Genomic DNA, 24,955 nt, shown 5'->3' on the forward strand with positions numbered 1-24,955 from the left:
GAGATGCCAACCCCCCCTCGCGCTCATGCACAGGGTTCGCTGCTGCTGAGTGGCCACAAACAACAGCTTGGGGTGAATAATAAACAGGATATTATCCTGTCCAATAAACAGGAATTATAAAAATAAAAGTTTTGTTATATTTCGTACCCACTTGCTTTAATTACCCTTAATTACTACAGTAGGCAACTCACAGGAGAATCGAGTGCTCTGTCACTGCATCTCGGGGGCTGTCGACTGAATAAATGGCAGAGTCGAGCCGCTCTTCAAAAGCAGTGTCGCTTGGTTTGCCTGCGACAGCTTATTTACTGTGGGCTGAATAAATATCAGTTGTTAATTAGAGCGCGTTTATTGAGATGCATGTGTCCCTAACACACATTTGTAAAGCTTCAGTGTAAATAGATTCATCACAATTTGGGAGAAAAGTGGTTGAACAGGGGCCCGGTAGTGCCGTGCTGTGCTGAGCATCCCTCAGAGAGGGGATGCAGGGGTGGGGAGGCAGAGATACCTGTCGCTGCTTGGCATCCCCCAGACCCACACGTGTAAGGGTCAGCTGCTGCCCTGGGTGGGGGTGCTCGCTGCCTGCTCCCTGCCGCGGGGGGGGGGTGGGGGTTGGGGTGGCCCAGCTGGCGTGGGCAAAGGATGCTGGAGCAGAGCCAGGCAGCCAGGCCCTGGGGGCAGCAGGGCAGTGTTCAGGGCTGGCACGTCTCCACAGCGCAGAGGCGGTGTGAGCCAGGATGGGTGCTGGATCCCTCCAGGGCTTGGTGGGGTTGGCAGGACCCTGGCACTGCCGGAGAGGCTGGTTTAGCTCTGGAAAGTCAGCAGCTTTGCTGCTGGGGATGAGGGGGGAGCCCTGCCTGGTGCAGGCAGCGTTCCGTTGCCAGCAGCAGTGCCAGTGGGAGGGATGGCGGCAGAGACCCCACCCCAGGGCTCTGACCCCAGGCACTTCGTCCTGAGCCAGATTGTCCCCAAGCCACCAGGCACCAGGGATGGTGGATCAGCTGTGCGGTGCAGTGGGGTCTGTCCTGCCCAGGGAGGTGGTGGAGTCACCATCCCTGGAGATGTTTAAAAAACAAGCAGATGTGGTGCTTAGGGACAGGGTGTAGTGGTGGCCTTGGTGGTCCTGGGTTAAAGGTTGGACTTGATGACCTCAAAGGTCTTCTCCAAGCTAAACGATGCTGTGATTCTATGTCCCAATGCCACGGGGTCTTGCCACGGGGTCTGCCACAGGGCTGCTCCCACCTCGGCTGGGTGCTGGGCCGGGTGCTGTGCCGGTGCAGGAGCATCCGTGGAGGCACTTACTCCACCCCACAGCGGCAACCATTCTGGCCAAGCACCAGTGCCAGCACCCGGGTCCCCTCCGGTCCCTGGGTGGGGGACAGAGCTCCACGGGGTCGGCAGCCAGGGGCTGGGGTTCAGCCCCATCGCGGGGACAGGGGGTCCCCTCCTGTGGGGGGGGTCCGGGGGGGGGGGTAGGAGGCGAGGGGGGACGGCGCCCGGGGTGTGTTGGGGAGAGGAGGGGGAGGGCGGGATGCGAAGGCGGGCAGTGGCCCGGGCCCCCCCGGGGGCGGGGAGGCGGAGGGCGGGCAGCCGCTGGGGGGCGGCGGGGCCCCCCCGGAGGGAGGCGGGGAAGGCGGCGGGGGCGGCGCGGCGGAGCTCCCGGTGTCCCGCGGCTGCCCCAGCGCCCGGACCGGCCGGACCCGCGGCACCGTCCGCTCCCCGCCAGCCCCGGCCAGCCCCAGGCCCCGCCGAGCCCCGCGCAGGTGAGTCCCGGCCGGCCCCGCCGCCCCCGGCCCCGCCGCCCCCCGCCCCGGGCCCCGGAGCGGGGCACAGCCCGGCCCCGCCGGGGCGGGCGCGGAGTGCGGGATTCCCCGTAAATAATCGTCGTGAACCACCGCCCGCCCGGCCGGGACCGGCGAGCCGGGGCCGGGGGGACCCGCCGGTGCCGAGGGTGCGGGGGTCGGAGAGCCGGGGGGCAGCCGGGGGCCAGAGGGAGCAGGGCAGGGGCGGGAGGGGGAGGGCAGGAGGAGCACGGCGGGGGGCGGGGGGTGCAGGGGAGCAGAGTGGGTGCAGGAGTGGGCACAGGGTGGGTGCAAGGCGGGCGCAGGAGGAGCGGGGTGGGTGCAGGGGGAGCAGAGTGGGTGCAAGGTGGGTGCAGGGGGAGCGGGGTGGGTGCAAGGTGGGCGCAGGGGGAGCGGGGTGGGTGCAAGGTGGGTGCAGGGGGAGCAGAGTGACTGCAGGAGTGGGCACAGGGTGGGTGCAAGGCGGGCACAGGAGGAGCGGGGTGAGTGCAGGGGCAGCAGAGTGGGTGCAAGGTGGGTGCAGGGGGAGCAGGGTGGGTGCAGGGGGAGCAGAGTGAGTGCAGAAGTGGGCACAGGGGGAGCGGGGTGGGTGCAAGGTGGGTGCAGGGGGAGTGGGCTGGGTGCAGGAGGAGCAGAGGGGGTGCAGGAGTGGGTGCAGGGGTGGGTGCAGGCGGTGCCGGGCCAGAGCAGCCCAGAGGCAGCAGTGGGGAGCCGGGAGGTGCAGGGGTTGTGCAGGAGGTTCAGGGCAGGGAAGCTGGGGTGCAGGCAGGGAAGAGGTGGAGGGTGCGTGAGAGCTGAGCACAGGCAGGGCAGGAGCAGGGCTGCCGGTGACAGGGGTCCCTAATTGCGGGGCGCGGGGATGGAGGCGCGGGATGGAGGCTGGGGTTGGATGGAGGCGCAGGGATGGAGGCTGGGGTTGGATGGAGGCGCAGGGATGGAGGCTGGGGTTGGATGGAGGCGCAGGGATGCATGTCCCGGAGCTCTGTCCCAGCCTGGCTGTGGCTGCCTGCAGCCCTGTCTTGCCTCGTGGCAGGAAGCAGGCAGGAGGGGGGCCAGGTCGGGGTGACCCGCAGGGCACCCGCAAGGCCTGGATCACCCCTGCATCCACATGGGACCAGGAGATAAAACAGGAGGGATGGAGACCTTCCTGGGGGGCTCTGCACAGGAGGCACCCCGTTCTGCTTGGGGGCACCTCTGCTGCCGTGTTTCCGGATGTTTGGAGTAAATCTGGGTTGTAAATCCCGGGATGCTGGGGCTTGCCCTGTGTACTGTGTGGAGCAGACGTGGATCCAGCAGTGGAGGGGGGCCATGCTGACCCCCAAAACCTTCCCAAGCCATGGCTGAGCCGGTCAGCATCAGCTCTGTGCTGGTGGCTTTGCTGGCAGTGTCCCAGCTTGGGCGAGCTGGTGGGATGCAGGCCGGTGCCCACCATGTGCCTGTCCCACTGCTGCCCGATCTCTCTCCCTTGCAGGCAGCTGCACTGCCCCGAGCCACTGCCGTGGGCACCATGAGGGGTCCCTGGGCCCTCACGCTTGCAGGGCTCATCAGTGTCTGCGGGGGGAAGGAGCTGCTGGCGGTAGAAGGTAAGGGGCACCGGGAGCAAGGGCTTGGGGTCCGCCCAGGAGTGGCCACCTCTTTGCCTGTCCCTGGGTTCCTGGAGAGAGGAGGGGAGGGCTAGGGATTGCCGGACAGAGGTGGCCAGGGGACACCGGGAGCTGTGCTGGGTCCCCACGTGCCAGCACCGCACGCAAGGGCACGCTGGTGGCCCGAGGAGTGGCTGTGGACATCTGCTGCCTGCTGAGCGCCGGCCGCCCAGGCTGTGGGGCTTCACTCAGCATCCCGTGCGGGCAGGGGGCCAGGGAGAGCTGAGCAAGCCCTGCCACGGGGAGCCAGCCCGGGGACACCCCACCATCGCCCCCGCAGCCGCCGAGCGCCGGGAACGCCCCGCAGCCCAGCCTCTGCTCATGGAGGGAGCAGGCTTGGCCGCGCTCCGGCCGCAGGGTGCTGGCTGCCAGCTGGCAGCGAAGGCAGCGCCGTTTGGCAGCGCCGGCGGGAGCAAGCTGTAGGTGAGCTGGGACCACTGGGGCAGCGGCGAGGATGCACGGAGCTCCCCCAAGGGGGTTTTGGCCTCTGCTGTGGGGTGAGAAGAGGTTTGGCCATGGTGCACGCCAACAGTGGACAACAGTGGAGGGCTCGGGGCTGTCCGCTGGCAGCTGGGGCTGGGGGGCCGATGGCTGAGCCCATGAGGGTCTCTGCTGAGGCGCCCCTGGCTGCAGGGCTGCTGTGCGTGGATGGCGGCATGGGGCCAGCGGCAGCTCAGGGTGAGCTCCAGGCGGATGGTGGGGAGGAGCTGCTGGCAGTGAAACCACGGTTGCATCAGTCTGTGCGGGGGTGGAGCGGTGGCTTGTCCCGGGGGGGCCCGGGGAGTGCCTGGCTTTGCCCATGCAAGGGACCCCGCAGCCGGCACCGGTGCCTGCTGCCCTGCACGGCATGGCCTCCTGGCTCGCAGCCCTTCGTTAGGGGAACGAGGGTTGGGGAGGTGAGGTTTTCCCTTGGGCGCAGCACTGAGGCCAGGAGAGGCTTCAAAGCAGATTGCACCCAGGGTGATTTATGCTTTGCTTTCCCCCCCCTGCCCCGCTGTGGATGATCTCACCGCCGGGTGGGAGGGAGTTCTGCCCCTGGCCGCAACATGTGCCTGTGGGGCTGGCTGCAGCACTGCAGCCCCTGCTTCTGCTGCTGCAGCCGTGCCGGGGGTCCTGAGGGCAAGGGGCAGCTCCCTGCGCTGCTGCTGGCACTGTGCGAGCGAGCGGTCAGCCTCGGGGAGAAGCGCTGTGGTGGTGCCGAGGCAGAGGGGGGCAGCGGGGCTGAGGGGGGCAGAGCCACCACCTGGGAATGGCCAAGGGCTGGGGAAGAGGCAGGTGAATTGTCAAGGGCCATCCCTGCTCCAGGGCTGGTGTGCATGGAGACAAAACAAATTCCTCTTTCAATACCCCCTTGTTTCCTCTCTGTGTCACACCTCCCAACATCTGGTAGCATCCAGCGGAGGTGGATTGATGCTGCTAAAGCAATAATATATCAACGCGGTTGCAAACAGCACCAGCATCCCTGTGATCGCGACTGACATAGCTCAGCCTCTCGCCATCCCCTGGCCAGGCTCTCACACCTGTCCCCTGGGGCCACCAGGCCTGGGGATGTCACCAGGATGGGACAGGAAGGCCAGTGGGCAGCTCTGGGTGCCACCTCCCCGCCTTGGGTGTCCATGGCATCCATCCAAGTCTACTGATGCAGATTCCAGCCGTGGGGCTGTTTTGAGGCAAAACACGCAGCAACTGGGAAAAGCATTTCACCTGGTGAACTTACTGTGGGAGGCGGCTAGGGCCAGCTCTGAGCTCACCGCCCGTCCTTTCCAAACCTGCTGCTTCGCTCCTAGCGGGCTGTTTGCAAGGAGCCAGCGCTGCCGTGGGAGCGGGATTTGCTGGATCCATGCCGCCCTGCAGCTGCCAGCAGCCTCGGTGTGCTGGGGGGCTGGGGCAAGCACCTGGCAGCACCCCAAGACCCGCTTGGGCTTGGGGAGCTCTGCATGGTCCGACCCTGCTTGCACAGCCTGGGGACACTGCGGTGATGTGCTGATTTGCCTTGCAGGGGAGCTGTGCCCGCAGCTCTGGGACGAGGATCTGGTTGGGGACAAGTATGAGAACATAACGGGTAAGGAAAGCCCTTGTTGCCCTGCAGACGGGGTCGCCACACAGCCCTGACTCCTCAGGGATGGGCTCTGTGCCCTGCCTGGAGAGCATCAACCCTCAGTACCTGTGCCAAGGCCAGGTTTCACCTCCTCCGCTCTGTCCTGCAGGTTTTAACCTGATTAAAAGGTTCGACCTGCTGAAGATCTCCTCCATCAAGAAAGTCCACAACCCGAGGGGGCCGGTGGTGCTGCGGCTGGGTGCCGTGCCGCTGGTCCAGCCCACACAGTGAGTGCGGGTGGCTTGTTGGGTGGCCCTCGGTGGCCAAAGCGCTGCCGAGCACCGTCCCCACGTGTTTTAAGGATGGGGCTTGGGCAAATTTGCTGGACTTTGCCTTTAGCTCGTGCTGGGAAAGCCAGGCAGCTCTGCAGCACTGGGGGGATGCAGAGGTGCTGGTGCTGCAGCCCTGGTGCTGCCCAAGCCACCGTCCTCCTAGAAAGTAAATCATGGGCTGCAGCAGCTCGGCTGGGTGGTGGCCAGCCCTTACGCAAGCACGTCTCTGTGGCTGCTCTGTGTCTGCTCTCCTCACTTGGCAGGCGCTTGCTGGGGTCTAGACAAGCTCAAAATGCTGCACAGCCCCGAGCAGGCACCGCTGGGTTTGCTGGGGCCACGGGGGTCTGCTGGGGGAGGCACACTGAGACCAGCCCTCAGCCCCACCGGCTCCGGCACGTCCTGCCCAGCTGTGCCCAGTGCCGTGCTCCACACCGTGCCGCCCCGCAGGGCTGGGGCTGGCAGGGATGCTGCAGCGTGGCAAGGTGGGAGCGGGTCCACGTCCTTGGGAGCTGTTCCTGGAGGAAGCTGCTGTGGTTTGCACGCCTGCCTCCTTCAGCCCGCCTGTCCCCACATTGCCTCGGGGCTGGCACGCAGCTACGCCGGGCATGGGGCTCTCCCCAGGGCGAAGGAGACCCAGCCTTGGCTCCTGACCTGGGCAGCCAAGTCCTTAGATGGCTTCGAGATGGCAGATGCTCCAGGCTGGTGTTGCTCTTGGCTGGGTGCCTGTGGCAGCCCAGAGCCAGCCCTGGGGAGTGCTCAGTGCAGGGATAACCCCGACAGCCAGGTCACGAGCTCCAGGTGGTCACCCATGGGTGCCCCTCCACCCTGGCCCCACTCCTCGGTGCCCAGCAAGGACATCCCTGTGCCCCATGGAGAGCAGAGGGGAGCGCTGGGTCTGGCCTGTTCCCCATGCCTTGGTCCAGCTCCAGAGCGGTGGCTTGGAAAATCGCTGGTGTGGTGGAGCTGTGGCTGGAGCAGAGCAGAGCTCAAAGCAAATATTTCCAGCGGTTGAGTGGGCTGCAAGCGAGCTGGGCACGGTCCTGCCAGTGATCGGCTGCCGTGCTCCCTGCCGCGCAAGGGGGGACCAGGCTGCCCGCTGCTCACCGCCTGCGTGAGAGCATCTGTCCCATGGAGCCTGTGGGGTCAGGGCCATGGAGCCTGTGGGGTCAGGGCCATGGAGCCTGTGGGGTCAGGGCCATGTTTCCCAGCTGCCCAGGGACAAAATTCGATACTGTGGTGATAAGTGTGTGGCTCCAGGTACTGCAGCCATCCCAGGAGGGCTGTGCTTGGGTGTGTGGTGGAGACAGTGGCTGTGCTGTGGGGCAGGGATGGGGATGGCGGCTGGGAGTGCCTGAGGCAGGCAGGGCTGGCCGGCTGCGCAGGGATGCTTGGTCCCCTCCACCGTGTGCATGTCCAGCCAGTGCGAGGGATGCAGGGCTGAGCTTTGGGGGGATGGTCTGAGCTCCCTGTGCTGTGCCAGGACGGGAGGAAGCGTCTCTGCTGTCTGCCTCCTCTTCAACTCCCGTTGCATAAGTGCTGGCGTCTCCAGCAGCCGCAGCCCATGCGGCCGGCCAGGACACAAACAGCTCCAGGTCCAGGCGCTGCTGCGTGAGGCTGGGGCTGGATCCACCCCCATGGCATCTGCAGTGCCACCGATGGGGACAGACCCTGACGGGACCCATGGGGGTGATGTTGGGGTGACGCTGCCGGTGGGTGCCATGTGGATGGGGGTGTTGGGGCTGGTGCTGCTTCCAGCCTCGGTGCAAACGCTGGCATCAGAGCTCGGTGCAGGGTCCGGCCACCCCTGAGGACTGTCCCTGCAGGCAGGTGTTTCCCCGTGGGCTGCCCCCCGCCTTCACCCTCGTCCTCACCTTGCTGCTGAAGAAGAACAGCACCGGGGAGCACTGGTACCTCTTCCAGGTCACCGATCGGCAGGGCTACCCCCAGGTGCGGCCCCGGGGTGGCAGGATGTGCCAGCGGTGAGGGGACAGCTGGAGGCCGTCCCCAAGCATGGTGTTGTCCCCTCTCTGCTCAGCTCTCTCTGGCCGTGCATGGCCCCGAGAAGAGCCTGGAGTTTCAGGCCAGGGCACCAGGGGCCACGTTCGTCAGTGCCACCTTCGCAGGGAAGGCTGTGGTGTCCCTCTTCGACGGGCGGTGGCACAAGGTGGTGGTGGCTGTGCAGAGCCGAGCCGTCTCCATCCACCTTGACTGCGCGTCCATCTCCTCCAAGCCTCTGGCACCCCGGCGGGCGCTGGCCCTGGAGGGCAATGCCTTCCTGGGGCTGGATGCCACGCGTGGCACCCCGGTCCGGGTGAGTCCCCGTGGAGTGCGGGCATGCTCTGCCTGCAGTGTGGGGCCTGTCCCTGCCTGCCCCTGACCTGCCGCCCCATTCCCGCTGCAGTTTGACATCCAGCAAGCTCAGATCTACTGTGACGCTGAGCTGGCCAGGCAGGAGGGGTGCTGCGAGATCTCGGCCAGCGGGGTGAGTCCCCACCAAACTCCCACCCCAGTCCCAGCCAGACCCTGGCACTGCCCTGCATGGTCCCCCCCCGAGGGGAAACTGAGGCCCGGTGAGGGCAGGTCTCTTAGCCAGAGCTGCTCTGTGGGCCACCTCCTGCTTGTGGTGGCTGGGGACATCCACCAGCCCTGGGATGTCTTGGTGCCTCGTGGCCAGCACAGGGGATGGTGCAGGATGCACCCCTCTCCTGAATCGCATGGGGTGCCCAGGCAGGGGTCTCCCAGCTCTCACCCCAGCAGCTCCCCATGACCCCACTCTTTCCCAGCAGTGCCTCACAGAAGTGCCCAAGACGCGTCGGCAAGCAGAGCTGATGCAGAGCAGCAACCTGATCGAGATCTCACCGCAGCCCGAGGGCCGAGTGTACACCCGCTGCTTCTGCCTGGAGGAGCCGCTGGGCGCGGTGAGCTTCTGCATCCCTCCGGCAGCCTGGCACGGGCCCCATCCTGGCATAGGATGCTCCCAGCCCCACGGGGTGGGCAGTGCTCAGCCACCGCGCTGGGTGCCTGATGCTGCCGAGCCAGCAGCCGCGTTGATTCAGCCCCTGGAAAAGCCCTGCCTCACTTTTTCCACCACGCCAGGCTCTGTGCAAGGGGAGGGAGGGAGCTGGTGGTGGCCAGGCGCCTGGGAGCGAGGGAGGGGAGGGCTCCCGCAGCCCCACCACCGGCTGAGCCACCAGCTCAGGGCTCAGCCCGAGGCAAGTCTCACCCATGGGTGCCCCAGGCAGGATAACCCAGGGGTGCACAGGCAGGATAACCCAGGGGTACCTGGAGAGGGAGAACCCAGGGGTGCACAGGCAGGTAGCACCCATGGGTGCTCTTCTCTCTTCACAGGAGCCGGTGAGGACCTCGGGGAGGACTGGCCTGAAGGGAGATCAGAAGGAGAAGGTGAGGGAGGGTGTCCCAGCCCGGCTGCTGTGGTCCTGGCATGCCCGCTCCGCTCCCCTTCCTCCCACTGGTGCCGGTGCCATGCAGGGGGCCCAGCCGTGCCCCGGGCTGGCTCTGTCCCCGCTGCATTCGGGAACTTTCTGCTCCTGCCAGAGCTGCAGGGATGCCCGCAGAAGCGGCTGCTCTGCTCCCCCGAGCAGGAATTGAGGCCCCACTTGCTCTCTGCCGCTGCTGGAGCGATCCCAGCCGTGGCCAAGGGCCTCTTTGTTCCCTCTGAGCGGCTGCGGAGCACTGCCAGAGCTGGGAAGTGTCTCCACTGCACCCTGTGCCCCATCCCTCTGTGGCCCTGTCCCCCCAGGGCTGCTGCATCCCCATGGTGGGATCCTGTCGGGGATACCCAGGGTGTAGACCAGGTCCAGGATCATGGCTTGGGGTCCATGGGGTCCCTCAGCCTGCCCGGCTTTTCTTCCCACCCTCCATGTCACTTCCCCGCCGGGTGAGAGGAGCCCACCCAGGCAGCTGGGGACACCCAACGAGGGGGTGAGGTGTGGGACTGGTCCCGGCTGGGGGACAGGAGCCTGGGGGGCTGCACTGAGCGCTGCCAGTACCAGCACCTGGGCATGGGGCACGGGCAGCCCCATCCTTCCTGGCCCCAGTCCCATGGGAGCAGGCTGGAGCGGCTGGTTTGGCCCGGCAGAGCTGTGGTCAAGCCACAAAGCCACAGGGAGAGCCGGGTGCCAGGGCAGCACTCGCCTCCCTGGGGACACAGCCGGGGGAAACGCTCTCCTGGATTTTCCTTTCTTCATCCCAGGCATCCCCCTGTGCCCGTGGGCACCCTGGGGCTGGTGGGGAATGATGCTGCTGGGTGAGCCCTGTGGGTTTGGGGTGCCCAGGGGAGCGCAGCGGTGGCTGCAGGGTTGCGGGTGCCACAGGGTTGTGGGTGCCACGGGGTTGTGGGTGCCACGGGCAGTGCCTGGAGCTGGTGTGAGCTGCCATCCCTGTCTCTTGCAGTGCCCGCCCTGCTCGCCCCAGATGGCCTCGGCAAATGTGAGTGTGCCGCCGCGCAGCGCCGGGCTGTGCTGGCAAGAGATGGGGATGCCGACCCGACCGCTGCTGGGGCTGGGCTGGGCTGTGAGCTGGGGGTGGCAAAAGCCGCTGGGGTTGGTGTCACCCAGTGCTCTGTCATCGTCACCAGCCCTCCACGACCCACGGCTCCACCTGGCCCAGGGCCCAGCAACATCTGGCTGCGGGGAAGGTCTCTGATCCTTTCCAGATGTGGCCTCATTCCTATGGCAACCTCTGGCTGGAGGCGTGGGACTGATGGCGGGGGGGTGGGGGTGGGGGTGTCTGGGACCCCACGTGCCCCATGGGGTTCCTGGGGTGGCACTTGGGGACAGGGTGTTGGGAGGATGGGGACCGTGGTGGGGACAGGGCTCTCCTGCTGCTGCTTGGAGGCAGCTGCACTCGCGGGGGCTCCGGGCACTGCAGGACACCGTTCTCCTCTCTCCCTAGGTCACGCTCGGTCCCCCAGGTCCAAAGGTAGGTTTGTCACCCCCCAGCACACACAGAGCTCAGCTCCAGCAGGACTGTGGCCATGCAGACCCTCGGCTCTGCCTGGAGCATCCCTAGCAGGAGCTGTGGGCTACACTGTGGGCACACGCGTGGCCGTGGGGACACTCGTGGCCCATCTCGTCACCTACCCCTTCTCTCTCTTGCAGGGTGGGAAGGGCGAGCGTGGCCTGCCTGGCATCACCGGTGGCAAGGGGGAGAAAGGCGACCGTGTGAGTGTCCCTGGCCATGTCCTGGGCAGGGACCCCTCTGCTGTGGGGCTGCTGCCTGCGGGGGTCCCTGGCACACGGGGGTCCCACTGCCCTGGGGAGGGCTCCTGCCTGCCATGGCCATCCATCCTCGGCCACGGCCGGCGCAGGCAGAGCCGCTGAGCTGCCTTCCCCCCTCCCGCAGGGCACTGACTGCGTGCGCACCCACCCCGGTGGTCCCATGCAGGTGAGACTCCCGCACCCTCTGCGTACCCCCCTCCCGGCTCTGCTGCCCCCTCCCTTACCCCACTCCCTCTTCCTCCTCCTCCTCAGTGTGCCGAGGGGCCGCAGGGCGAGAAGGGGCAGCGAGGAGAGGTGGTAAGTGATGCTCAGTGGATGGGGCTGCGGCGCGGGGACCCAGCGGTGCTCCCCACCCACGTCTCGTGCGTACCCCGGGCTGGGACACAGGGTCTGGCCCCAAGGAGACAGCTCAGTGGGTGGCAGGGGGATGAAGGGAGTGGTGGTGTGCACGGGAGGGAAGGCCTGCATGAGCCCACCCGTGGGCACCCACTTTGCCCTGCTGTTCCCACCCAGGGGCTCCCAGGGACAGCCGGTGCTGATGGGCAGAAGGTAAGTCCATCCCACCCGTGGGTCCCACCACTGCAGTGGGGATGACTGTGCCGTGGGTCCTGGTATGGCGGCAGTGGTGCCAGGACCTGCCGTTGCTGACCCCAGTATCATGGGAGATGGCATCGGTGACATCCATTTGTCCCACAGGGCCAGAAGGGTGAAAAGGGCGACGGGGGACTGCAGGGCAAGCCGGGGCGCCCAGGGCGTGATGTGAGTAGTGCCGGGTGGTACCTGGGCATCCCCTGGGCATCCCCGGGGCCACACCCCGGGCAGTGGGGTCCAGCTGCTGGAGCAGCCCCCCCATGGCGTGCGTGGTGCTGTGCATGCGGAGCCTTCATATCCTGCTCCCTTCCCGGCAGGGCCGACCCGGGGAGATTTGCGTGGTGGGCCCCAAGGGCCAGAAGGTAGGTGGGGGCTTGAGGGTAAGTGGGTGGGAGCCAGTGGCAGCACTGGCACTGACACCCACTCTGTGCCTTCCAGGGTGACCCTGGCCTCGTGGGACCTGAGGGGCTGGCTGGTGAGCCGGGGCCCCCAGGGAAGCCAGGTTCTCCAGGCATTGGCTTTCCAGGGAAGCCGGTAAGGACCCCTGTGCCATGGGCCTGGGTGATGTCCCCAGCTTGGCATATGGTGGCTGCAGGTGGACATTGCCATGGGAGGGGGTGAGGTGCCCCCCAGGGCTCCATGGTGGAGCTGGCGGGCCGGGGTGCCCAGGCAAGGCTAACACTGTCCTTTCTCCCTTTCAGGGTGACCCTGGTGGCCCCCCTGGTCCGAAGGGAGAAAAGGTGAGTGGGGGGCAAAGGGGTCCGGGTCCCAGCCGCCCCCCCCCACTGCCCGAGGGCTGCTCGGCATGGCAGGCAGTGGGCTGTGCCAGGGATCCAGGGATCTGCCGCGGCTGAGTCAGTGCTGACTTGTTGGGTGGCCCAGGTCTTTGCCTGGGGGGCAGGAACCCCTCCCTGGGGGGAGAAGGGTAGCATGGAGGTTCTGGGGGGGCCAAGGCTTTCTCCCTTGCTGGGCTCAGGCTCTCCCATCTCTGGCTCCAGGGCAGCTCGGGAGCTCCTGGACCCGGAGGATCACCTGGGACACCCGTGAGTACCGTGAGCCTGGAGCCAAAGCCCGGGGTCAGGGATCGGTCTCTTGGCTCGGGCTTGGGGCTGCTGGCCGGAGCGGCGGTGGGATCCGAGCCCAGGCATGGAAAGGGGTTTGGGAAAGACGGCAGCCTCCTTTGGGGCTGGGAATGTCCCGTGCCACGGCTGGTGGCAGGGATTGGGGGGGTTCTGGGTGACATTGCCAGTGCAAAGCTTGGCCTCGGGCCTCCCTGAAGCAGCCCCGATCCCTGCCTTCCTCCACAGGGTCCCCCCGGCATCCTGGGGCCAAAAGGAGACAAGGTGGGTGCAGCGGCAGGGTGGCCTGGCAGAGGCTGTGCCACAGGCACGGCAGCTCTTGCTGGTACAGCTCCACCGCAGTGCCCATCCCCTGGGCTTGGGGTTGCTCGGGGCATCTCGGGGGGCTGCTCCAAGGACCCCCTGGGCTGGGGCTGCGTCTCATTGTCCCCACTGGGCAGGGCGAGCCGTGCGAGGTGTGTCCCACTGTTTCTGAAGGGATGCTCGGTGCCACCGGGCTGCCCGGCAAACCGGGACCCAGGGGAGCGCCCGGAGCACCCGGCAAGGACGGGGTCTCGGTGAGTCTGAACCCGGGGGCTTGCAGGCAAGTGCATGTGGTGGAGGTCAGAGCAGGGTCTTATCTCAGCATCCCTAACGTTCCCTCTTTGCTTCTCCCTCCCCAGGACAGACCTGGCCCTGCAGGACCCAAAGGGGACAGGGTAGGTGACGTGGGACCGAGATGTGGACTGGTTTGTCCCCAGCCAGAGGCGGGGGACACCGAGCACCACCCAGCCCCTGCTGGCAGCTCTTGTGTTTCCTTCCCAGGGAGATCCTGGCATCCAGGGGATGAAAGGGGAGAAGGTGAGTGACTATTCCTCCATCCCACCCACCCACTTAGCAGGCAGCCCCTGTGGTCCCCCTAAGCTGTGCCCTCTCCCTGCCCCCCCAGGGGGACTCTTGCCTGTCCTGCGATGCCCGCGTCCTTGCTGCGCTGCTGCGGGGTCCCACCGAGGGGCTCCAGGGTGAGCTGGCACCAGCGCCGCTGCAGCCGGGGCTGCCAGTGAGTACGTGGGGCTGAGCCCCGCTCTCCCGTGCCAGAGGGGCACCCCGGGGCTGCATGGGTGCTGGGTGTGTAACCGCATGGGGTGTTTGGCAGGGCGAAGCGGGGCTCCCCAGGTTGGCTGGCATCAAGGGGGAGAAGGTGAGTGACCCCGAAACCCACCTCCCTCTCTGCATCCCCTGAGGTAGCGGGAATGGCTGCAGCACCCCATGGGGTTGGGGCAGCCCAGCTTTCTCTGGGGCCTGACCCTGACCCTGACCCTGACTGTGTTCTCTTGCAGGGGGATGGTGGCCAGCAGGGACCCACAGGCAGACCGGTGAGTGGCTGCACAGGTGGGCAGCGTGGGTGTGGGGGCTCAGGGTGGGTGCTGGGGGCTGCAGTCTCACCTCTGCAGTGGCTTCTCGGTGCAGGGGCTCCCGGGAGACAAGGGGGATCCGGGTCTGCAGGGGCTCAAAGGAGAGAAGGTGAGCCCTGTGACAGGGACCCCCTGGACCCTGCTCCCTGCCCCGTCCGTGAATCCTTCCCCGCTGAGACCCTTGCAACTTGTTGCATGGGACAGCCCTGCGATGGGCTGCGGGGGCTACGAGCCGCCCGCCCCACCGCAGTGCTCCGGTCCCTGAAGCCACGCTCCAAGCGGGATGTCCCCTCTGCAGGGCGAGCCATGCGGGCAGTGCCCCCCCACGCCGCAAGCCCTTGAAGGGGCAGCGACGGTGCTGGCCGTGCCTGGACCGCCGGGGCAGAGGGGCCAGGGTGGCCCCCCAGGCAAAGCGGTGAGTGCCCCCCAATGCTCGCGGGTGCCTGTTCTGAGAGTGCTCTGGCCTGACCCATTGCTCTGTTTCCCCAGGGCAGACCTGGTGATGCTGGCCAGAAGGGACAGAAGGTAAGAGGGGCTGGGGAGGGGGTTCTGGCAGGGCTGGCAGTGGCAGAGGGGGCTGTGACCCCCCCGGGCTGTGAGGCTGGGGGAATGCTGTGCCAGCCTTGTCCCCTCTATTTCCCAGGGGGATGCAGGGAGCCCCGGGGACCCGGGCACCCCGGGAATGGCTGGTCTCCCAGGGCTGTCAGGTGAGCCTGGCATCAGGGGTCCGGCTGGCCCCAAGGGCGAGAAGGTGAGACCCCTGCACTTGTACGGAGACCTGCATCCCGTCACCGTGGTGTCACCCACCCCCTCCATCCTTTTTCCATCCTGATTTCTCCTCCTGTGCTCCCTCCTCTGCAGGGAGACGCCTGCGAGCCCAGTCCCGCTCCGCATGGGGACTTCTCGGACATGGTTGGCATCCCGGGAAAACCGGGGTCCAAAGGGGACCAGGGGGCCCCAGGCATCGGCCAGCCGGGCAGACCGGTGAGTGCCCCCTCCCCAGGGCACCGTGGGTGCCCGGTGGCATCATGCCCTCAGGGCTGACCCTGGTGTGTTTTAGGGGAAGCCGGGACTGCCAGGGATTCAGGGCCCTGCTGGGCTGAAGGGGCGGCAGGTGAGCGGGGCCACAGGGGGCTAGGCATGGGGGGGCTTTGGGGCTGCTCACTGCCCCTCTGTCTCCCTAGGGTGAGCCAGGACCGCCGGGGATCGGCCAGCCAGGACCGCAGGTGGGTGTGCGGGGTGCCTGTGCTGTGCCGTGCCATGTCATGCCATGCCGTGCCACGCTGTGCCGTGTTGTGCCGTGCTGGGTGGCTCTGCCAGCTCTCACACACTCTGGTTTTCCCAGGGAGAGCCTGGGAGCACCGGACCACCCGGGACACCTGTAAGTAGCATTTTGGGCTGCCCAGCCCTGGAGGTGCGGCAGCCCCCAGCCCCCCGATTCCTGCAGGTGGGAGGTTTGCACCGCGGCAGCATCAGCCCCCGGGGCAGACAGTGGCAGCAGGGTCCGAGCCAGACCACCCTGGGGACAGTGGTGTCACTGCAGCTCACTGGGTGGGCAGGGGGGGCTGCCTGGTGTGGTTGGGAGGAGTTAATGCCCTCTCCTGTCCCCAGGGCCCCCCTGGACCCCAGGGCCCCCCTGGAATGGCAGCAGAGAAAGGTGCCAAGGTAAGGGAGCATCCCCCAGCCCTCCCTGTCCCCCTTGCCCCCCCACTCCTGCTGTCCTTCCTCTGCAGGGATCTCCGGGGCCCAAAGGTGCCATGGGACCCCCTGGACCACCAGGAACTAGCGCCACAGGGCCACCGGTAAGCCCTGCCCTCCAGGGCGGGCATCGCCATCCTCCCCCAGCCCCTCGACGGTGGCTAAAAACTGCTGTGCCGTGGTCTGAGCCCAGAGCTGAGCTTCCTCACCCTCCTCTTCCTCACAGGGCCCCGAAGGGCAGCGGGGGCTCCCCGGGGTGCCGGGGTCCAGCGGGGAGCCGGTGCGTATGGGGGGCTGGCGGGGGGGCTGCACGTGCAAGCATGGGCAGTGTGGTGCTGAGCCGCTGTGCCCCGGTGCTGGTGGGCGGCACGAGGGGGCTGGGGGCTGCCTGCTAATGCACATCTCCGGCTTTCCTCCTCGCAGGGGGAGAAGGGTGCCCAGGGTGAGAAGGTGAGTTGGGATCGGGGTTGAGCTGGACCCCCACGCCACCCCGCTGCCCTCCCTGCCCCCACCTCCTCTCTCTGCAGGGAGACCCCGGGGAGTGCGCCTGCCCGCCCAGCCCCCGCCAGGACCCCAACTACACTGGGATGCCGGTAAGCACTGCAAGCCCCCCCGGGCACCCCCGGCTCTGCTTCACCCCTGCTGAACGCTCTCCCCCTTCTCTCGGCCCCAGGGAGCCCCAGGACTGTGGACCGGGATGTCCTGGCAGCCGCAGCCGGGCCCGCAGGTGGGTGCTGCCCCCGCTGCGCTGCGCCCACTGGCCCCCCACCCCCCACTGCCTCACTCCCCGCCTCTCTCTGATTGTGTTTGGGGTGTTGCAGGGTCCCCCTGGAGCCCCCGGTCCCCCCGGCCCCCCCGGTGCCCCGGGCCGCCAGGTGAGTGATGGGAGACAGGAGCAGCAGTGGGCGAGTGGGGTCTGATCCTGCCCAACTTTTAGCGCAGGGTTGAAATATTCAAGCTCTCTCCTCGGCTTTAGGGGATGCCAGGACACAACGGTTTGCCAGGACTGCCTGGACCGGCTGGAGACCTGGTAGGTAGCGGCTGTGCCGGTGGCAGCTTCCCCCAGGGCCACCCATCCTGCTTCCCCGGTGTGGGGACCGTCCCCTTCCCCCCTGCATCTCTTCCAGGGACCACTGGCTGTCATGGCTGAGAGGAACATCGAGGTGCTGAAGGTGAGAGTGTGGGGATGGGGCACCTGCTCGCCGTGGGTCATGCCCAGGGGACCCCCAGCACCCTGGGGCACCCCTGACTCCCCACCTCCTCCCAGACCCTCTGTGGGGACTGCGCCCAGCTGCAGGCAGCCTTCAGTGCGCCCAGCAGTGCCAAGGGAGAGAAGGGGGATGGGGGCATGCCGGGTGCTCCTGGCAGCGAGAGCTGCACCCAGGTGAGTATTTGCCCACCTCAGGGTGGGAATCCCAGTGCCCAAAACCCCCAGTCTTGCTGGGGCTTGGGGTGAAGTGCAGCGGTGGTGCTGAGCACCTGGGCATTGGCTCGCGCCTTCGGGGCTGGCACACTGTGGGCACGCTCTGGGCACGCTCTGGGCACGCGCTGGGCATGCTCTGGGCACACGCTGGGCACGTGCTGGGCACGCAGGTCCTGGCAGCCACGCAGGCAGGCTCCCACGCGCAGCTCCTGCCTGCCCTGATGATGGTGGGGTCCCCGGGGAGGGTGATGGGCTTGTCCTGCGCAGGGGCCGGTGCTCAGCACCCAAGTGGTGCAGGGTGCAGCGTTCTCCAGTGCAACCCTGCAGGGGATCCCTGGGTGACTCCTGGGTTTTCTTCCAGTGCTTTGCCCAGTTCCCGAGAGCAGAGGAGGCTCGGGTGAGTAAACCGTGCCACCCAGCACCCTCCCCCTGCCGCGGGGCTGAGCTGCTGCCCTGCTCTGACTCCCCAGTCCCCAGGGTGCTGCAGGGACGGTCCTCGCTGGGGCAGGACCTGGCACCGTACCCCGCTGTGGGAGCAGCCAGGGCTTTGGGGAGCTGCACAGTTGCTTCGGGGGGCACTTGGTGGGGCTTGGCAGGGCTTGGCTGTGGGCAACGGGCAGAGCTGGCCCTGGCTCCTGATGCATCCCCGCTCCCTGCAGGGTGACAGCCCTGACCCAGACTGTGTGGGTGACCCCGGGCTGCCGGGCGCCCCGGGCATCCCTGGTGAGAGAGGCGAGCAGGTGGGTGCGCTCCCCATCTGCAGTGCTGTCCCACTCTGCCCCCCTCCAGCATCCCAGCCCTTCCCCGTGGCCGTGGGGCCGTGGCTGGTCCCTCGGTGCCCCTTGGAGCTGGAGTGGGGCCAGGTCCCTGTCCCCCACCGTGGTCACACCTAATGCACCTGTCTCTCCCCAGGGCTCACCAGGACTGCGGGGACCCCCAGGGCCACCCGGGCCCATCGTAAGTAGCCCTGCCTAGGGTGGGGGGCTGCCGGGCTGCGTGGGCATCATGGTACGGTCCTGGGGGGCTTGGAACCCCCCACTGCAGGTTGCCGAGGGGGCCTGGTGCCCTGCCCTGAGGCCATGGTGATGGGCAGAGGGCTAGGGCCGTGGTGAGGTGGAGGTGCCACACGGCATGGCTGTCCCCGGCAAGTCTGGAGATGGAGGCGAAGGCGCTACCAGCCCGGAGATGGAGCAGGAGCCGGCTCGGAGGGAGGCTGAGCTGGCCCCCACCCAGCAGCACCCCCAGGGCTCAGCCCAGGCTCCTGGGTGCCATTTCCAGGCTGTGACCTCCCCATTTCTCCCCTCAGGGCCCCCCAGGCTTTCCTGGAACGCCTGGCGCACCCGGACTGCCCGTAAGGACCCAGCACGGCTCTGCTCTGTGCTCTCTGTCGCTGCCGCTTGGTTTGGCTGTGTCCCCTGTCCCCCCTGGGAGCAGCCACAGCCCAGCTGCCCCCCTCCCCTTCCACCCCATCTCCATCTTCCCATTTCCACCTCCATCCCCATGCAGGGGGGCTCAGCGGACCTGGGGTCTGCAGGCTCAGGAATGATTTTCCTGAGCTCAGGGACTTGCTGATGGCACTTGCCAGCCCCAGTGCAGCTGCCCCTGGTGCCCCACGTTGGGGACCTTCGCTGTGGGACCCGGCTGTGCCAGGGGTGGCCGCAGCTGCTCTCTGTGTGCTGGGGACCCACTGCCCTGGCTTGGTGCCCACAGCTCATCGTAGCTCCCGCGGGGTGGGCTGGGTGCACCACATGGCACCTGGCTGCTGCCCCTTTCCCTGGCTGCCCCCGGGGACTCCCCTCCTGGGGGTCCGGAGGATCCCCCCGTGTGGCCACAGTGCTGCCTGGGCTCCTCCTCCTCTTACCCTGGTCCCTGGCTCCACTGGGGTCAGCCAGCCTCCGCCACCATCTCCATCTTGATCTTCATCTCCATCTTCATCTCCATCTTCATCTCCATCTTCATCTTCATCTTCCTGCTCCCACCCGTGTTCCCACCTAGCACGAGGTGGCCGTGGGGCTGTGCCGGCGGCTCTTGGAGGATCCTGCTCTCCCTCGCCTGTGCCGGCCATGTCCTGCTCCTGTCCCCTCGTCCACTAATGTCACCGTAACACCATGGTCTGTGTGGGTCTCCGTGGGTCTCTGTGGGTCTGTGTGGGTCGTTGCTCTGCGGTGTGCCAGCGTGTCCTGTCCAGCCTCCACCACCTCGTCACCACGTCACCCCACTAACACACCCCAGCGGTTCCGTGACACAGAGCCAGGGGGCTCCTGGTGTTCACCCGTGTCACCGGTGCCTGGTGTGCCCTGGGAGGACCTCCTGGCTGTCACCCGTGTCACCCGTGCCTGGTGCGCCCTGGGAGGACGGGGAGGCAGCGGGTGGCACCAGGCTGGAGCTGTGGCCTCAAGCATGTCCTGGGCAGTGGCCGGGCTGCTGGGAGCTGAGCACCCCACGCAGCCCCTGCCCAGGGCTGAGCTTTCCACGGCACTGGGGCTGCCCGTGGGTCCTGCCCACGGGCCACAGCGTGGGGGGCACAGGCAGCAGTGACCTGTGTCTGGGTGCAAGCGTGCTCAGCCATGCTTGGGCATTGAGCCCGGCGCACGTGGCTGGTGCTGCGGGTGGAGGGAGCCCAGCCAGGTGCCGAGCGGGTCCTCCCCGGTGCCCGGAGGTGCTGGGCAGGCTGGGGCCGGCACGGGATGATGGACATCACGGGCCCCATGGGCCGTGCCTGGGTCCTTGGCCCCCGCGCTCTGCCGGGGCAGGTGGGCACAGTCCTGGGAAGGGGCCACAGGAGAGCCCCTGCAGCTCCTCTCTTCTCCCTCCAAAGGGTCTCCAGGGGGAACGTGGCCCTGCTGGGCTTGCTGGAGCCAAAGGGGAGCCGGTGAGTAGTGTGGGAGGAGGGGACGGGGGGGACACCGGTGCCCCGTGGGCTTTGGGAACTGGGCTGGGGCATTGCAGGTGGCTCAACATCCTTCTCCTGCACAGGGACCTCCAGGGCAGCCTGGCTACCCCGGCGCGACGGGCCCCCCTGGCCTTCCCGTGAGTACTAGGGGGGGGGGGGGGGGGCGGGCTAGGCAGTGTCTGCCAGCCCCCAGCCCCCTCGTGTGTCCCAGCGTCCCTCCCTGGTGCCTGCAGGGACCCCTTGTGCTGCCTGAGCAGGCAGTTGGGGGGACCCCAGCAGGCACTGAGCCCCATGTCCTCACGGTCATCCCTGTCCCATCCATCCCGTCCCACACGTTCCCGGTTCTCTATCCATTGCCTGTCTGTTGACTCCATCTGTGCCCCTTCCATGTCCCATCCTTCCCCATCCGTCCCTGTACCACATCCATGCCCCATCTGTCCCACACCTCCCGTCCATGCCCCATGTCCCAGCTTGTCCCCTGTCCTGTCCTGTGCTTTCATCTCCTTCCTTCCCCAGGGCATCAAAGGCGAGAGAGGCTATGTGGGCCCCCCTGGGGAGAAGGGGGAACTGGTGAGTCCCATGGGGCCATGCTCCAGGGGCAGAGGGGTGGGGGGCTCTCCCAGGTGCCCCCCTCGCTGTGGGCACTGGGGCTGAGGTCCTTCCAGCCACATCCATCTGACCGGGTTCCTCCCCTTCCCAGGGACCCCCTGGCTTGGACGGCCTCCCCGGTCCCACGGGGCCAGCGGTAGGTGCCTGCTCTGATCGGCTCCTGGGGGGCTGTGGGGAGGGGGGGGGCTGCAGTGACTCCAGGTACAGTGAGGTGCTCCCCACCCACCTCACCCCCTCTCTTCGCAGGGACCGAGGGGCGAGCGCGGGCTCCCGGGCAGTGCTGGTGAGAAGGGGGACCAGGTGAGCATCCCCAAGGAACCAGCAGGGATGGGGGGCCATGGGACCCCCCCATTGAGTAGGATGCGGCTGTTGGGGGGGTGCACCTCAGCTCTTGTCTCTCCACAGGGTTTCCAGGGCCAGCCTGGCTTCCCGGGACCACCGGTGAGTACATCCCACTGGGAGCAATGCTCTGGTACAGCACGGTGTCCCTGAGAGATATGGCTGGCCCCGGCTGTGTGTCCCCATGTCCCCATGGGGCCAGGTGGCCAGCCAGGGATGAGGATGGGGGTTTCTACCAGGGGGATGCAGGCAGATCCCACGGGACAAGGTGCAGAGAGCAGCCCCAGAGCGTATCCAATAAATGAGTTTGGAGATGGTGGCTGTGCCTGGCTGGGCTCTCCCACCACGATGCCCCCCCCTCACTCAACACCCCCCTTCTCTTTAGGGGCCCCCCGGCTTCCCAGGGAAGGTTGGTCCGGCTGGGCCACCGGGGCATGCGGCTGAGAAGGTGAGTGCCACGGGTGAGTGCCACCGGGACGTGGCTTCGTGGTGGCACCACTCCTGCCTGGGGCTGGTGGCTGGGTTTGGCCCTGCTCTGTGGGGTGCTGAGCGGAACCCAGCCCCAGCCCCTCTTGTGACCTCCTGTGGCTCTCGCAGGGCAGCGAGGGCATGCGTGGCCCCACGGGGATGCCAGGGCCCCCCGGACCCCCTGGACCCCCAGGCATCCAGGTAAGACCCCCCCCTCCTATGCCACCCTTGGGGGCAGAGCGGGCAGGACCACCAGTATCACGGTGCTCCTGGGGAGCCATTCCCTAGGGATCTGTTCCCATGGCCTGGGGTGCCCGGAGCAGGTTCCTGGGGGACCCCCAGAGCCCCTTGGTGCAGACCACCCTCTGACACCCTCACCTTGTCCCTGCAGGGCCCTGCTGGCTTGGAAGGACTGGACGGCAAGGACGGCAAGCCAGGGCTGCGGGTGAGGCTCCGGGGTGCTGGCAGCGGGCAGCCCCCCCCCCCGCCCCCCCAGGACACCTCCAAACCATGTCTCTCTCTCTCTCTCTCTCCAGGGTGACCCTGGTCCCCCCGGGCCACCAGGGATGATGGGTCCTCCGGTGAGTGACAGCCTTCCTTGTCACCCCTCCCCGGTGCTCAGTGCCTGGCAAGTCCCGGCAGCCTGGGCTGGGTGTCCCCTGAGCTGGGACTGTCCATCGTGCTCCTGTGGATGCTGAGCCCAAGGGGGTGGGCAGCCACCCCCCCTGGCCCAGCACTGCAGGACGAGGTCCCCAGCATGGACTGGGGTTGGGGTCACCTGCTTCCATCTGCTCGCAGGAGCCAGGACCCCCACCCAGCTCTTTTCTCTCCCCAGGGTTTCAAGGGGAAGACGGGGCACCCGGGCCTGCCGGGACCAAAGGTGAGGGATGGTGGCACTGGGGGACGCTCAGCGGTGACAGCCCCAGGGACCTCAGTCCCCACATGTCATGCCGCCCATGATGTCCCTTCCTCCTTTTAGGGTGACTGCGGCAAACCCGGCCCCCCGGGGAGCACGGGCCGGCCGGGAGCGGAGGTGAGTGATGGGGTGGGTGGGCGCAGGAGCCCTGAGCTGGGTGGGCTCCGTGCCACCCGTCATCATGCTGCCTTCCTTAGGGTGACCCCGGACCCATGGGACCCCAAGGCCGGCAGGGACCCCCAGGGCTTATTGTAAGTTGACCCTGTTCCCCACGGCACACCGGGATGGTGCCTGTGGCGGGGAGCATGGTGGGGTCTCCCTCTGGTGCAGGGAGCGGGGGCATTGCCCACGGCCCCCCGAGCTGACGCCCCTCTCTCTGCCCCCAGGGCCCCCCCGGCAGCCCGGGGCAGCCGGGTCCTGCTGGCCTCGCTGGAGTGGTGAGTACTGCCTGGGGCCGGATCCTGCCCCACCACAGCCCCAGCTGTGGGTGCGGGGGCCGGCCTGGGACCGGTGGGTGCCACAGAGAGCGGGCTGGGGGATCACCATCCCCACCCTGCGCTGACTCCCACGCCCCCGGCCCCCTCCTCCTGCCTCCCTGCAGGGGCTGAAGGGCGAGCGCGGCTCCGCGGGGGAGCGAGGGCTGCCAGGGATGCCAGGACAGCCGGGACCCCCGGGCCACCCAGGACCACCGGTGAGTGCAGCGGGGCATGAGGTGTGGCGCAGACCCCTGCACCCCAGTGCAGTGGGGACCTTGAGGACACCACCATGCTGGTTGCCATCTCACTCTGCCCTGCTTTAATTTCCAGGGGGAGCAGGGACCAGACGGACCCGTTGGGAAAGAGGTACGAGCGCAGGCTCTGCGCTGTCCTGCCCAGCGGGCCCCGGGGCTGGACCGTGGCATCCTCCGGCCTGGCTACGGTGTCTCCAAGGGTGCTGGTGTGGAGGACACCCCTGCCACCCTGTGCTCCTCTATATCTCCCCAGGGCCCCCCAGGAAAACCTGGCATCATGGGACCGGCTGGCCAGAAGGTGAGGGGAGAGCTCAGCTGTGCCGCTTTGGCCATCCCGGCACCCCGCAGCCCACCTCGGTGCTGGGGGTGCTGGGGCTGAGCCCTTCGTCTCCGCATCTCGGCAGGGTGAAGCTGGATCCCCCGGCGAGAGAGGCTACCCCGGGGAGAAGGGCAGAGCCGGCATGCCTGGGGGGCCAGGGAAGAGCGGCTCCATGGGCCTCGTGGGGCCACGGGGGCCAGCGGGAGAGAGGGGTCCCCCTGGCTCACCAGGACCTGCGGGCAGCCCCGGGCTGCCAGGACCCCCAGGAATGATGGTAAGGCCATGCTGGCCGGGGTGCAGGACCCCATCCCCCCCCCCGCAGGGCCCGGTGGCGATGACCCTTTGTGTGTGTCCCCTCAGGGAGATGTAGTGAATTACGATGAGATCAAGAGGTTCATCCAGCAGGAGCTGAGCAAGATGTTTGACGGTAACGGGGTGGTGGGGATAAAGGCTGGTGACACCCCGGCATCGCCTCGTCCCCACCAGCGCTGAGTGCGGCTGCCTCTTCCCGCAGAGCGGATGGCATACTACACCTCCCGGCTGCACTTCCCGGTGGAGATGGTGGCAGCCCCGGGGAGACCCGGTCCCCCAGGGAAGGACGGGCTGCCCGGCCGGCCGGGACCCCCCGGCTCCCCAGGGTTGCCGGGGCAGATCGGCAGAGAGGGGCGGCAGGGCGTGCCGGGCATGCGGGGTAGGTGCTGCTCCACGGGGTCCCCGAGTGCCGGGGCATGGCGGTTGTGCTGGGGGTCTCACCTCTCTCCACCCACCTCTCCTCCAGGTGAGCCGGGCGCCAAAGGAGAGAAAGGCGAGAAAGGCGTGGGGCTGATGGGGGACAGCGGCCCCCCGGGACCCCCAGGTGAGCCCCCTCCCTCCGTGTGGCCACCAGCCCCGCCATGGGGCTTGCTGCCAGCCCCGCACCCTGTCCCCTCCCTCTTTGTCTCTTCCAGGTCCCCAGGGGCCACCAGGCTACGGGAAGATGGGTCCCCCAGGCCCGGTGGGACAGCAGGGCATCCCTGGCATCCCCGGCCCCCCCGGTGCCACGGGGCAGCCGGGCAAGACGGGGCACTGCAGCCCGGCGGAGTGCCTGGGCGCCATGCCCCTGGAGCAGCCCCTCTTCCAGCCCAAAAACGTCAAGGGCCCCTTCGGCTGAGGGGACCCCCGTGCCCCCCGCCTTTGCTGTTAATATTGTTTCCCCGCTGTGCCGGGGGCTGTGCCTGTCCCGCGGCGGGGGCCGGTGGGTGTTGTACAGCTCCGTCGGGATCGTGAGGGCAGGTGGATCCTGCCTGGTCAAATACACCCGTGCTGGTGCCCCCGCGCCTCCGCCTCCTCCATCGGCCACGGGCCAGATCCCCGCCTCGTCCCCAGCTCTGTCCCCATGTCCCTAGCCCTGACCCCAGCCATATCCCCAGCCCTGATCCCATGTCTCCACTCCTGTCCCCATTCC

At 67.6% G+C, this 24,955-nt stretch overlaps 1 protein-coding gene across 3 annotated transcripts; it reads left to right on the forward strand.

Moving 5' to 3' along the window:
* Positions 1-1,630: 1,630 nt before the first annotated feature.
* COL16A1 (collagen type XVI alpha 1 chain) lies at positions 1,631-24,819 on the forward strand. Of its 3 annotated transcripts, XM_055800547.1 has the most exons (71): positions 1,631-1,760; positions 3,271-3,382; positions 5,442-5,504; positions 5,650-5,767; positions 7,636-7,759; positions 7,848-8,123; positions 8,214-8,294; positions 8,599-8,730; positions 9,161-9,214; positions 10,226-10,261; positions 10,727-10,753; positions 10,933-10,995; positions 11,177-11,218; positions 11,305-11,349; positions 11,566-11,601; positions 11,749-11,811; positions 11,961-12,005; positions 12,082-12,177; positions 12,345-12,383; positions 12,642-12,686; positions 12,951-12,986; positions 13,163-13,279; positions 13,385-13,420; positions 13,527-13,562; positions 13,651-13,761; positions 13,858-13,902; positions 14,042-14,077; positions 14,172-14,225; positions 14,415-14,531; positions 14,606-14,641; positions 14,760-14,867; positions 14,978-15,100; positions 15,177-15,230; positions 15,301-15,342; positions 15,462-15,497; positions 15,728-15,781; positions 15,850-15,918; positions 16,041-16,094; positions 16,238-16,264; positions 16,342-16,407; positions 16,488-16,541; positions 16,636-16,689; positions 16,791-16,844; positions 16,942-16,986; positions 17,082-17,198; positions 17,599-17,634; positions 17,897-17,977; positions 18,150-18,194; positions 18,544-18,588; positions 20,056-20,109; positions 20,214-20,267; positions 20,647-20,700; positions 20,831-20,875; positions 20,986-21,039; positions 21,145-21,180; positions 21,464-21,526; positions 21,676-21,747; positions 21,938-21,991; positions 22,083-22,127; positions 22,382-22,426; positions 22,526-22,579; positions 22,660-22,713; positions 22,849-22,899; positions 23,064-23,153; positions 23,269-23,304; positions 23,446-23,490; positions 23,597-23,785; positions 23,872-23,938; positions 24,026-24,202; positions 24,290-24,367; positions 24,459-24,819. In XM_055800547.1, exons 2-71 carry the CDS (start codon positions 3,307-3,309, stop codon positions 24,659-24,661), a joined length of 4,869 nt encoding a protein of 1,622 aa, XP_055656522.1. In that variant the 5' UTR covers positions 1,631-1,760; positions 3,271-3,306; the 3' UTR covers positions 24,662-24,819. The 3 variants fall into 3 exon arrangements, with proteins under 3 accessions (XP_055656522.1, XP_055656524.1, XP_055656523.1); XM_055800549.1 differs by lacking the exon at positions 18,544-18,588; XM_055800548.1 differs by lacking the exon at positions 17,599-17,634.
* The last annotated feature ends 136 nt before the right edge of the window (positions 24,820-24,955 follow it).

The sequence above is a fragment of the Falco peregrinus genome, chromosome 3, assembly GCF_023634155.1.
Source record: "Falco peregrinus isolate bFalPer1 chromosome 3, bFalPer1.pri, whole genome shotgun sequence".
Taxonomy (NCBI): Eukaryota; Metazoa; Chordata; class Aves; order Falconiformes; family Falconidae; genus Falco; species Falco peregrinus.